Source organism: Lampris incognitus, chromosome 3, assembly GCF_029633865.1.
Source record: "Lampris incognitus isolate fLamInc1 chromosome 3, fLamInc1.hap2, whole genome shotgun sequence".
NCBI classification, from domain to species: Eukaryota; Metazoa; Chordata; class Actinopteri; order Lampriformes; family Lampridae; genus Lampris; species Lampris incognitus.
The window spans coordinates 89,177,367-89,190,907 of record NC_079213.1 but is presented as its reverse complement, the minus strand read 5'-3'; the positions used below and the strand labels follow the sequence as shown (position 1 = coordinate 89,190,907).

The 13,541-nt window shown below is 41.9% G+C and overlaps 1 protein-coding gene across 1 annotated transcript in view; it reads right to left on the bottom strand.

Moving 5' to 3' along the window:
- Nucleotides 1-7,182: 7,182 nt before the first annotated feature.
- Nucleotides 7,183-13,541, bottom strand: part of LOC130109880 (lisH domain-containing protein ARMC9) — a 69,132-nt gene continuing 62,773 nt past the window's right edge. Inside the window, exons 24-26 of the mRNA XM_056276850.1 lie at nucleotides 10,666-10,863; nucleotides 8,115-8,304; nucleotides 7,183-7,323 (exon numbers count right to left, since the gene is read on the bottom strand). Coding sequence (XP_056132825.1) covers nucleotides 7,183-7,323; nucleotides 8,115-8,304; nucleotides 10,666-10,863 — 529 coding nt within the window. The remainder of the gene's footprint in view (nucleotides 7,324-8,114; nucleotides 8,305-10,665; nucleotides 10,864-13,541) is intronic.

The window sequence follows — 13,541 nt, the reverse complement described above, 5'->3', positions numbered from 1 at the left end:
AATGTGAAGGTCTGGGGCTGCTTTTCTGCTTCTGGACGACTCCATATTATCCAAGGAACCATGAATTCTCCGGCATATCAACAAATTCTTGACCAGAATCTCCTGCCATCAGTCAGGGAGTTGAAGCTGCGACGAAAATTGATTATGCAACAAGACAATTACCCAAAGCATTCCAGCAAAACTACAAAGGAATGGCTTCAGAGAAAGAGGATTCGTACTCTGGATTGGCCCAGTCAAAGTCTGGATCTTAATCCAATTGAAATGTTGTGGTGAGACCTGAAGAAGTTGGTACATACCAGATGTCCCTCCAACCTCTCTCAACTGGCTGAGTTCTACAAGGAGGAGTGGGCAAAAATCCCCATAAGCAGATGCGAGAGACTGGTTAGTGGTTACAGAAGACGTTTGGTTGAAGTAATGGCTGCAAAAGTAGGAGCCACAAGCTACTAATACAAGGGTTCACATACTTTTGCACATGTTAAATGTTCAGTTTTTTGTGAAATAAACCACCTTTGTTGAATTAAATAATGAAAACATATCTCTTTTTGTGTGTGTGTCCATTATTTGGAAGGTGTGCTTTACAAATTGGGATCTGGATGTATGTGTAATAAGCTGATTTTAATGTTTTTTACAAAAACAGTGACCATGTCTGGAGGGTTCACAAACTTTCAAGCAGCACTGTATATATGTGTGTGTGTATATATATATATATATATATATATATATATAATGTTTTCCCAGTTCTCAGTCTTAAACCACACTTTTGTTTTAATGGACACATAGTCTTCCTCTTTTTCTCTGCAACTGCTGGACAACACCGGCATGGCTTATGCTCCGGGTCACACGGCCACCTGGTGAGTGCACAACACCGTCATGTGCAACCTGTTTCCTTGCATTGTGCTGCTGCTCTCCCAGGCATGATGTTAATCACTGAATATACCCCCCCCCCACACACACACACGATCAAAAGCAGACTTTACTGGAAAATGCTGAGCCCGAAAGCAGGAGTGTCATCCACTCTATGTTTTATTTACACTTTTGCCCAAGGCCATTTCAACTGTATTTCTTTTCCGTTCACTTTTTCCAACAAGTTGTTTTTTTTTTTTGGGCCCACTTCTCTTAACCTCTGGCTCTACTGCCGCCTAGGTCTCACCATGTTGTGGTCAACAAATCTCTGCAGGAGAGGTACGTGGTGGTTCATTTTTCCACTTAATTGACACATCTGAACTTCTGACAACTGTTGGTTTAAGAAAAAAAATAATCCCAACAATTGCATCTCAGGTGTAATCCTGACACTGTTTCGATGACTCAAGTAAAACACATGGTCACAGGACAAGGATTGGGAATCACTGTATTGAGAGTCTCTGGTGATGTTGGGACACACCAACATGGCTGCTTTACCTTGCCTGAGCCCTGCTGGCATGATGGGTCCTTCTCACTTCCACTTTCAAATTTATGGCCTTCATTCTTAGACCAGATTTACGAGGCTCTGTCCTCTACTCAGCATTATGCAGTAAAGTTGAAAGTGATTGCATGATGGTTCTGTCAAACAGGTTTCTTCCCCACACTTGAAGACTTTTCTTAACAGCAGTGGCACAGCATCTTAAGTGAGTTCTAAGTCTGGGGTGGACACACTTTTTTCAGACTTTATTTGGGACTGTCAAAGAGTTGGAGATAAGAGTGCGGGGTACTCTACCTCTTGCAATGTCTGTGGAAGGAGGCAGCATTTGTTAAAAGTAAATGGACGTTAGATATCAAACATCTTGAGTGCAGATTAAAGTTATGCATTGGAATATAAGTGCAGCTTTCAGCGTATACCCGGATATGTGCAGATGTACGGAAGTTGGCAGCAAAAGATAAGCTCAGTTTATGATATCCATTATCCGAACCGCTTATCCTGCTCTCAGGGTCGCGGGGATGCTGGAGCCTATTCCAGCAGTCATTGGGCAGCAGGCGGGGAGACACCCTGGACAGGCCGCCAGGCCATCACACAGGGCCGACACACACACACACACACACACACACAAACACACCCACACATTCATACCTAGGGACAATTTGGTAAGGCCGATTCGCCTGACCTACATGTCTTTGGACTGTGGGAGGAAACCGGAGCACCCGGAGGAAACCCACACAGACACAGGGAAGAACATGCAAACTCCACACAGAGGATGACCCGGGATGACCCCCAAGGTTGGACGACACCGGGACTCGAACCCAGAACCTCCTTGCTGTGGGGCGACCGTGCTAACCACTGTGCCACTGTGCCGCCCCAGTTTATGATATGCCATACGCAAATAGTTTGGTTTTTTTTGTTTTTGTTTTGCTGAGCAGACCAGTTCAGAGGTATAAAAGAAAGTGCAGGACCTCATGTGGGAAAGACATGTGGGTCATTTAAGGTGTTGCAATTTTATTAGTCATTCAAGGGGACAAAGTTCATTTAAAAATCTAACCATTTATGTCTTGAAAAGGGACCATTCAAAATTGTGATTCTCTGCAAGGGAAACTTCACCCATAACATACCTTAACTCTATAATGCCCAATTTTTGCTCCAAGTGATTCTTCTGGAAGTGTTTTTCCCAAAAGTGTTGTTTGTTTTTGCGGTAAGATATTTGGCTTTAATACATTGTTACAGTTCGAATATCAATGAATCCCAAGTCAATTGTATGAGCATCATTAACCAGGGTCTAAAAACAGCTTTGTGAGCCACAACAGGGAAAATAGGATAAATTCTTGAGTCTGGCAATCGCAATGACGTCACAGGTTTATTTGAAATCATTTGAAAAATATTACACATTGTAGCAATCGAAATTCATTATTACACAACTGTGGCAACACACAATTCTACAGCAAAACTGTGCAAATGTGTAAAGATGCTGAATTTAAGACACATTCACTTGAATTCCCGTTTTTATTTCAGAAAAAGTGTGACAAGTTGGCAGAGAAATGCGATTCAAACATCAACAAGACTACAGTAATTTATAAAATCATTAGCTAATAATGGCAACACGAGATAAAATTCTTAATATTCTCTTACAATGTGCACTAGCATTACAGCTAAACGTGACCATGCCTTCAGCATGACACAGAAGCAGCTATAGAGAGTTAATATCTGAAGAGATCAAAGAAAACCGGTACATTCATCCTTTTTGTTGAAGGGCTATTTCCCCTCATTGTAAAAATAAAATATGCTCAGTGATCTCCCGATGGAGATCAAGGCCTCGCAAATTAGCCATGTCATCAAATTCTCAACTAATAATCTGTGTGAAGAATTCCATGGACACAAACAACAAAAGAGGAAAAACAGACCTTGTCAAAGAACCACGCATTAAAAGGAAAGTCGGTTTGTGATCTTCACTTGTCTTTGAGAGAAGCAGCCTTTTGAAACACCAACCAACGCTTAATGATTGATTTAAAACTTCCTGAGGAAGCAAAGTGGTGAACCAACCGGGCAAAAACTCAAAACAATAGAGACATTTACAAGAAAAGATTTTACGAGATCATGGTGCAGTTATCTATTGAGACATTAATCTCATCTTATCACACGTTATCTACAAGTCTGCCACTTAGGGACCAGCTGCAGAAATTCAGTATTGATATATTGGTTTTTAAAAATCCACAGTTGAGTTTAAATATGTGGGCTGCATTTTTAATAAATTTCAATTCTGTGTTACAATTTTACGTTCCATGACTATCAGTCCTAAAATACTGCTGAGTTTCATCTCATTTAGAAGGTTTGCCATGGTTGACAAGGGCACATATGAGTATAGTGGAGTCATATAATCATGTCACATTATGTCAAATCATAATGACTGATAACTGTAATAAAAAGAGTTAAACAATATTTTTTAAAGTGAATACGATTATTCGGTTTGTCACTATTTTGCTTCCTTACTTGGATGTTGGGAGTGTTTTGTAGTTTTTTTTTTTTCTTCTTTTTTTTGTTTTCTTGCTGGTTTTTAGGAATTGTGTGTCATTTCCTGCTCAATGATTTTATGCAGAGCCACACAAGCCTGCATTCAATTATCACTGATATGACTGTGATATACAATTACAGCCGACTAATCATGCAGCACAAGGGGAACAGCTACATTTGGTTCTGCCACCCATTCAGAAGTGCTGATGTTTTGACTTTCTCATTCAAATTGGAAAATACAACGTAAATTATGAACATTGTGAATTCTTATACTTGATTACTAATAGGGCATAATATCTTCTTTGTTAACCACTGTCTGTATGGAGCCCTATATCAGTGTCTCCAGAGGCCCTTGTTCAGTGGGGCACTTGGAAGTAACCTTACTTCCTGTGTTACCTCACCTAAACACTATTCTCTTCCTGGGGTTACTATGACCCCTTAGAATGTCCAAAAAAAAAAAGAGATAAAACCAAAACATGCAGGTCCAGAATGCTTCAAAAGAAGTGTAAAAAAGAACACAAAGCCACGTATTAGGACAAATGTTTGAGGAGACTGAACTCAATGAGGACAACATCCAGTAATTGACCTTCTAATTGTTTTAAAAACTCAACAGTAACATAAAATACACTCTCAAATTCACAGATTTATGGAACACAATCCAAGGTCATTTTGGGTAATTTATGAGAATCCAAATTTGAATAAAAAAAAAACAACAACTAAAAAACCAAAACAAAACAAACTACAATGCCGTCATCCTAAAGCTCCCTTTAAGTTATCAATTAGTGTTCCCTTTATGTTTGAGTACAGTTGCCCTCCTGAAATTGTACAATAACATAATCTACGTATATCAAATCTTAAATGTCTGAAATGGCAGATTATGTAGAAGACACATTGTACCATAGAAGATGAAAACATTTTACAGCTTGGCATGTTTTAGAGCATAATCTATGCATGTTACCCCTATATTCGCTAGCTAAAACAACATCCCATATGCCAGTCCAAGTTGGCACCAGGCTGTTGTACTACACTGATCAGCCAAAACATTAAAACAACCTGCCTAATATTGTGTAGCTCTCCCTCGTACCATCAAAACAGCTCTGACCCATCGAGGCATGGACTCCACAAGACCTCTGAAGGTGTTCTCTGATATCTGGTACCAAGATGTTGGCAGCAGATTCTTTAAGTCCTGTAAATTGCGAGGTGGGGCCCCTGTGGCTCAGACTTGTTTTTCCAGCACATCCCACAGATGCAGTGTGGCAGGGTGCATTATCCTGCTGAAAGAGGCCACTGCAATCAGGGAAAACTGTTGCCATGAAGGAGTGTACCTGGTCTGCAACAATGTTTAGGTAGGAGGTACGTGTCAAAGTAACATTCACATGAATGCCAGGACCCAAGGTTTCCCAGCAGAACATTATCCAGAGCATCACACTGCCTCTGCTGGCTTGTCTTCTTCCCAGAGTACATCCTGATACCATCTCTTCCCCAGGTAAATGATGCACACGCACCGGCCGTCCACATGATATAAAAGAAAATGTGATTCATCAGACCAGGCCACCTTCTTCCATTGCTACATGGTCCAGTTCTGATGCTCATGTGTCCCTTGTAGGCACTTTTGGTAGTGGACAGGGGTCATCATGGGCACTCTGACCGGTCTGCAGCTATGCAGAACCATAGCAAGCAAGCTGTGATGCACTGTGTGTTGTGATACCTGTCTATCATAGCCAGCATTAACTTTTCAGCAATTTGAGCTACAGTAGCTCTTCTGCAGGATCAGACCAGGTGGGCTAGACTTTGCTCACCATGTGCATCAATGAGCCTTGGGTGCCCATGATCCTGTTGCTGGTTCAGCACTTACTGTTCTTTGGACCACTTTTGGTAGGTACTGACCACTGTGTACCGGAAACACCCCACAAGACCTGCAGTTTTGGAGATGCTCTGACCCAGTTGTCTAGCCAACACAATTTGGCCCTTGTTAAAGTCTCTCAGATCCTTACGCTTGCCCATTTTTCCTGCGTCCAAGATATATACTTCAAGAACTGACTGTTCACCTGCTGCCTAATATATCCCACTCCTTTAAAGGTGCCACTGTAAAGAGATAATCAATGTTATTTACGTAACTGTCAGTGGTTTTAATGTTTTGGCTGATCGGTGTACATGGGTGTTCTATCTGAATGAGGGATGCTTTCTCTTGTCTTCTTTTTTCGTTCTTTTATACACACACATGCAGGTACACACACACACACACACACACACACACACACACACACACACACACACACACACACACACACACACAATTTATGGCTGACATGAGTGTTGCAGTGTTGAGAAGAAATAAGGTTTAAATAACACATATGTAACTGGATTCACTCCAAATAGACTGACCGAAGCAGAAAGATAAACATATTTCATCATTCAAGCTCCCCCTTATCCCTGAGCAGAACACACAATCTACCTTGTAGGGAAACAATATGGACTTCTTAAACAAGCCTCAAAGACACTGCAAGCTAAATTACTCCAGCTGTGGGTATAATGTGCACAAAATAATGTAAAAATTGGCAGATAATAAAGGTGGATGTGTTCCTTAAATGCCCAAAGACAATGAAACAGATTAAATCACTGAACTGGATAAAATGATTTACGGCAAAAGCTGGTAGTATAGCCAGTTCTTCCCTCTTGATTGATATAGAATCGTTGATAGGGAGCAGGGACCATATTGAAGAGCCATACAAAGAGCCACCGAACATGTCTAACTCTGGGGCAATAAAGTTGCATATGCTGTACAGCTGTGCAATGAAAGCTGAATGTCACTTTGCAATGTCGCACAGAACTTTCAAACAGAAGACCTCGTGGATTATTACTCGAGTCAAACACCCTAGTCTAGTCTAAATGAACTTGATAAGAAATAGGAAAGATTTATTGACATATTAGCCTTGATGCGAGGAGCAGAGGAAAGACTAGAGAACCAGGTGGAGGTGCACAGGGCTGGGCGGTGTGCATTGGTGGGGAATTGTGTGTGTGTGTGTGTGTGTGTGTGTGTGTGTGTGTGTGCTGGGGGGGGATGTTTGTTGTGCTTATTGCCTGACCTCGTGTAATATTACAGTGGAACTCTGCGCCGAGGTTGAAAAGGTGGTGGTGGTACTGGTGGTGTTGGTGGTGCGGGGAGCAGTTGGAGCCACAATCCTGCACATTGTTCCCATTCTCCCCTCATCTCTTCCTCTACCCCCTCCTCCTCCTCCTCGAGTCAGTTGCTCCTATTCGCCCTCTCTTCACCCCTCCTGCCGGTCCCCTGTTGCCCTGACCCTGATCATGCCCTGGGTGGATGATGTTACAGGAAGCTGGATGCTCACGGAGAGATAGGGCCACTCCTTGGTGACAGCTCCCTCTTCACTTCCTCTGTGACGGGGTGCCTGGAAGAGCAGAGATGAGTTAGATGTAAGCGGAGGGGACAGACAGTTTTTTGACATGGTCATGAAATGACAAAACTTTAATTTGTGATTGCCAGTGTTGACAAAATTGTCCTTGTTACTCTGTACATCATTGTGTATTTTGATTGTTAGTCATCACATGTTGTAAGACATTCCAGCGCTTGTAAAACACATCAGATTTTTTTGTTTTTTTTGTTAAAGTAGGCCATCGTATGGGAGACTCGATTTCCTGCAGCTGATTTACTTTATTAACTGCAGCAGTCAGGACAACTAATCTGTCTCTCCATTGGTTGAATATAATGCACAGTTCACAACTGAGAACTGCCTCCAACATGTTATGATAAGAAAAATACATACGGTTAACGATAATTGAGAGAAACAGAAGAACTGCCCTCAGGCTATTGAGAAGAGCCGGGGGGAGAAGTAGTGCAAGAGGCAAAAAAATAAATAAAAACAACCCAAAAACAAACTGTGACAAAAGGAATATTTCATCAGATTTTCTCACTGCATTTATCGCTGGGTGCAAATGGGTCCCAACATCAACCCCTGTGTGTTACTGCTGCATTCCCCCCTCCTGTTCCAGTCCACATGGAAACACAACGAGGGGTCTGTTAGCCCCTGGAGACAGCATTGTCAACTCGAGGCTGGCCAGGGGTTGTAACACGATTTTTTTCCATCGTGTTGATGTGGCAGGGTGGCAGCCGCACCTCCCTCTCCCTTAGCAAGCTGGGTGGGCTGCCTAGTCAACTCCAGGAGCCCCTCCTTCATCTCACCTTGGCTGTAGGGGCTTCTGTGTCAGCTACGGCGGAGGTGTTTACCCAAAGCGGCCCTGGAGGAGCTCCAGCCCGTGCATGTGGTAGGTGTTCCCTTCCCTCCGGCCAGACTTCAGAAAGCGACAAATTCACCGATACACTGAGGCTGACAACACCCAGCAGCCCCATACAGGCTGCCTTCCAGTGATAACTGGTTGGGAACACGGTGACTTAAAAGAGGCTACTGCAAGTGAGAACAGGCAGAGAATATGCCCCTTTCAAACACCAACAGACTTACTTTGTTGTTTGCATTGGGGTTTTATGTCCCCCTTCCTTTATAGTTATTTATATTTGTATCCTATTTTTCTCTTGACTGTATTGCATGATCTGAGGATAAAACGATCTCTTTTCCCCATGAGGGTTATTCATTTCTAATCGAATCTGATCTAATCTCACAACTAATTGCTACTGGACTCCATGTTTGCTAATTGCCCATGCGCTGGCACAGCGTCCTAAAGTTGAGCTAAAATCAAGTGACTTCTGTATGGGCCCAGATGTCTCCGACTCAATCCAGTCTTAAAATTAGACACTTACCAGACCTCGAAAGTAAAGTGAACATAGGAGGATGTGTCAGCTTTGTCTGGCCATTAGGCTCCATAACAAGTTTTCCGGTAAAGAAAAACTTTGATGGGGACAACGGCCGGAGGTTATCACCCATCAAATGCAATTGAGGCCCATGGAGCAAATGGGAAGATGTTATCTGCCAACTAAAAGGACCAGACCATTGGATCAGGCCATATAGTAGTTAGCAGTCCCCTACATCCGAGAGCAGAAAAAAAGAGGCAAATAGACAGCAGCAAAAAACATAGAATGTGTGCGTGTACACTAAATTCTGATATCTTGTGTTATGATTTCTAAACCTTTATTTAACCAGAGAAAGTTGACTGAGCATGAATGCTTCTTTTCAGAAACAATACTCCTCATTCATACCAACAGCTGAGGCTACTCACTGCAGTCGGCTGCACTGAGCAGTTCGACTTGAGGAGTCAGGATTTATTTTGCTCAAGGGTGGTAGTTGCTGAGGGAGGGAAGGGAAAGAGTTTCCCACTAACTTTGTACACCCCTCCCTGAGATTCACACCGGTGATGTTTATGTCACCCGTCGGCCTCTGTAACATCCAAGCTACAACTCTCCTGCAGAAATGAGTGTCTACGGAAAGGCTGTCCAAACTGTAGAGCGGCATGCTCCCTGCCAACCCTATTAGCCATATAGTGCATATGCTTAAGACAGTGTCCCCACAAATATAGCCTACAAATTCTCTCCAAACTAACAACATACTGTACAATGCAGTGGAATGAGGTTGAGATGTCAATACACGACCCATGTCAATTTATTTGGTAAATTCGGGGGTTGAGATGGCTGATGCGTTTTTAAACTACCAGACATCATTAGGAAGGTCTAACTCTATTTTAAGAAATCTATGTGCTGGTAAAGTGCACATGGTTGGTGAATTTTGGGATGTAGCAGCCAATATGGGAGAGGGACCAAACAAAAGATTAGTCAGTCTCCCTCCCTAAGTAACATTGGGTGCAAAAGCAATAACAGAGTTGTTAAATGTTCTTTTCTTCTCCAGATGAATTTATTAGGCTTGTGTGGCAAAATTATTTTTTTTCGATAACATTTTATTAACTGTCAAACAGCCTTCACAGAATCAATCACTAGCATATTAATACTCTTATCTAAATCGTATTGGCCTTCTCTCCCCAGTTTATCCTTTTTCTCAATTCCCCTCAGCCTTCTTGGTCTCTTGATGAAAGCAAAACTAAATGCAATCAATTTTACTGTCTAATAATTTTCATTCCCATTTACATTTTGCTTTGATGATGCAAGGCATAAAGTGCTGCACAGCAGTGTCAACTTGGCGCGCACACACACACACACACACACACACACACACACACACACACACAGGCATGCAGTCATTTCCTGAGTTACGATAATGGTAGGGGAATAGGTAAAGTTTTTCTGAGGACATTCTCCTTTCCATCTTTAACTCAAGACATGCATGCCCTGTGGGAAGGTGCAGCAGAATTGGTCACCTTAAACCAAATCCCTCTTTTATTCTGTGCTTGATGTTAATGAACAATCGCATTTGTTCTTGGAACAACAGGAATGGATAATTCTGGTATGGAAAAAAGGGAAATAGGGATGATGAAATTGGGGGGGGAGAGAGAGAGAGAGAGAGAGAGAGAGAGAGAGAGAGAGAGAGAGAGAGAGAGAGAGAGAGAGAGAGAGAGAGAGAGAGAGAGAGAGAGAGAGAACAGTAGGCTTGGCAGACTGCAGTGCAGCTCAGTGTTTAAGTAAGTGAGCTGATCCACAATGGCTGCTGCATCTCAAATCTTCTCTGTCACTTTTACCGACTAGCTTTCTGAAATAGAATAGGACCTTTGAATGTTGGCTGTCTGACTGCCAGAGCAGCTGAAAAAGTAGACCAACTTAATAGCCGCTGCCAGAATAGACCAGCATTTGGCTGGTGACGTGTATTAAATTGGCACAATGAACAAGATAATACCCACTTTGTCGTCCCCTGTCTCCCCCAGTGGAGCTTGCTGTGGCTGGCTGCCTGCTTTGCTGGGGCTCCGACTGGGAGAACTGGGGAGCCAACGGTGGATCTCTGCCCCGGTGAGCACTGTTGTGGTTACCTGCCATACTGATGTCAGGTGTGCGGGGAATCATAGGACGGCTTGCAAACGCAGGAACTTGCTCACTACTAAGAACAAGGAGGGGAGGAAGAGAGGATTTGAAAATAGATAGATAGATAAATAAATAAACTTCTCATGGACTATGTTTCACATTCAGCAGTTGAACATGTCCTTCCTATACAACCAATTAGCTGTTCATATGTGGAATTATTTGTGATTATAATTCAGTTATTTCTAGGGTCTTTTTTTACAAAGTAATATATCATCGAGGTGAGGTGACTGAAACCTGATGGAAAACAACAACCCTAATGAAAAGAAAATGTCACAGTGGGAGGTGAGAGTGTGGTAGTGACTGTTTAATTTATTAAGGATTATAAATTGAATTAGGAGACATATCTGGGCTGCATTAAGTAGGACAGCCTTTGGACTGTGGAATATTTGTTTTAACAGGAGAGGCATTGTTCAAAATGAACCCATTTTTCATCTGATGGACAGTTTAAGAGCTGTATGATACAACAGCCACAGACAGAGTTTCATTTCATAACAGCTTCAAAGCTCTCCCATCCACCACCGACTCCATTCACCTGCTAGCCTTTCCTCCATGGGCATAATAGATAACCTGCCCGGATATGAAATTAACCTTGCAAATGTCTCCTTGCCCTAACATTTGATAGCATCTATTTCACTCCATTTCTGGCGACACAATACCCAGCAAAGAATGCCTCATCGATACTTCCCAGGGATATTTGGTATTCCCAAAAGTACAGGGTAGCAAATTCTAGTCATAACTGCACAGAGGATTTAAAATATTCATGGGTATCGGCAGTGAATGAAGATTAAATGGAATAAAAATTCAGGATGATAAAAGTGCACGAATCTATAGCACCTATAAAAACTGCAAATAGAACATATTTAATTGTATTTCATAATCTCGCCAATACGGTATGTGAGTAACAAGGGTACAAAAACACAAGTAAGAAGTCCAAGTATATGCTGCTGTTATGTACCTACAATGTGTTGTTATGCTGTTTTAATCATATCATGTATTAGGATACCTTGATTATGTTTTTATGAAATATACTTACAATAGTATATTCAGCGTAACCGAAAAAATGTCCCTGCGAATAAAGGAAATAGAACTGCGTTGGATGGCAGCCAATACAATAGCTGTTCTGCCTCCAACCACACAGCGCAAAACTGTAACAATGCCTTTTATCTGGCTGGAACCAAAACGAATGACTTCCAATGAAGCAATCCTACTACACCCCACTGGACAACAAATTTTTTCAAACGTTTTGCTTCCTGAAAAACAATTAGATTATGACAGACAATGTCAAGCTGAACACAAAAATAATTTCTGATTTGCTGTATCACATAGGAATTTGGAGAAACATTAAAATAAATATTATTGAATTTAACATCTTTAATCACATAAAGATGCTGATACATTGTGGTAGTTAAACTGAGTTTAAAATGTTTTGCAGCTGATTTTTGTTTGTACTCAGCATCTGGTGCCTCTTATGTCAGTGTCCAACAATAGTCGGCCAGCACTGATGGATTCCAGTTGCCCTGATACCTCTTTTCCATGGTCGCAATGTCCTGGTGAAACCTTTCAACATGGTCGTCACTGACTGCGCCAAGATCAGCAGGGAAGAAGTCCAAGTGTGAATGCAGAAAATGAATTTTCAATGACATGTTGCACTTCATGGTTTTGTATACTTTAAGTATGTTGTCAAGCAGCTCAATGTAGTTTGGTGCTCTGTATGCCAAGAAAATTCTCAACAACATCCTTAAATGTCTTCCATACTATTTTCTCTGGCCCCACTAGCAGATCTTCTAACTCCCTGTCATTGATGACCTGTTTGATTTGTGGACCAACAAAAATGCCTTCCCTAATCTTGGCATCAGTTATTTTTGGAAACATCTGTCTCAAATAGTGAAATCCATCACCTTCTTTGTTCATTGCTTTCACAAAAAAATTTCATCAATCCGAGTTTTATATGAAGAGGAGGCAGAAATATCTTAGTTGGGTTGACAAGTGGTTTATGCACCATACTTTTCTGTCCTGGAATGAAATGCTTATGGAGCGGCCAGTTCTTTTTAATGTGACTATTTATTTTTTAATAGCTATCCCGTTCACAAAGGAAACAATGGTACTTTGTATATCTGAGCTGCATTCCTAGTATTCATTTTTCTTCTGCTTCCGGTGTGGGAAGATGGTGGCGCAAATTCATGTTTGCGGCGGCCTCACCCAGTACCATCGATGCAGTGTCTTTGTCCATGTCTGCGTATAAGTTTGTCTTTGTTTGATGGCTGGGAGAGCTGCTGGATCAGCTGGGAGAGCTTGGTCTGCTGCGTCCTGTGGGTCCAAGGACCATGGCCCTGACTGAAGCTGCGTCCAAAGAGGAAACAACGAAGGCGGTCTGACAGGACATGGAAGCAGGGCATGCTAAGCTAACTGCTAGCCTATGCAGACCGGCAGTTACGACAGTCATCCTGGCTGGTGTTCGTTCTCCTGGACAGTGATTTTTAAAAAATAATTTTTTTAGTTTAGATATATGTAGTAGTTTGGATGTGTGTTCTTGTAGTTCTTGTAGTTTTTGGATGTGTTTTTGTCATTGTGTTGCACTGCTGTGGGCTGGGGGAAATGATGTTTCATTTCATGTGTGCAAGTGCATGAAATGAAATGACAGTGTTTCTGATTTCTGATAGTAGCAGTGCCAATACTTTTAGATCACCACAGATG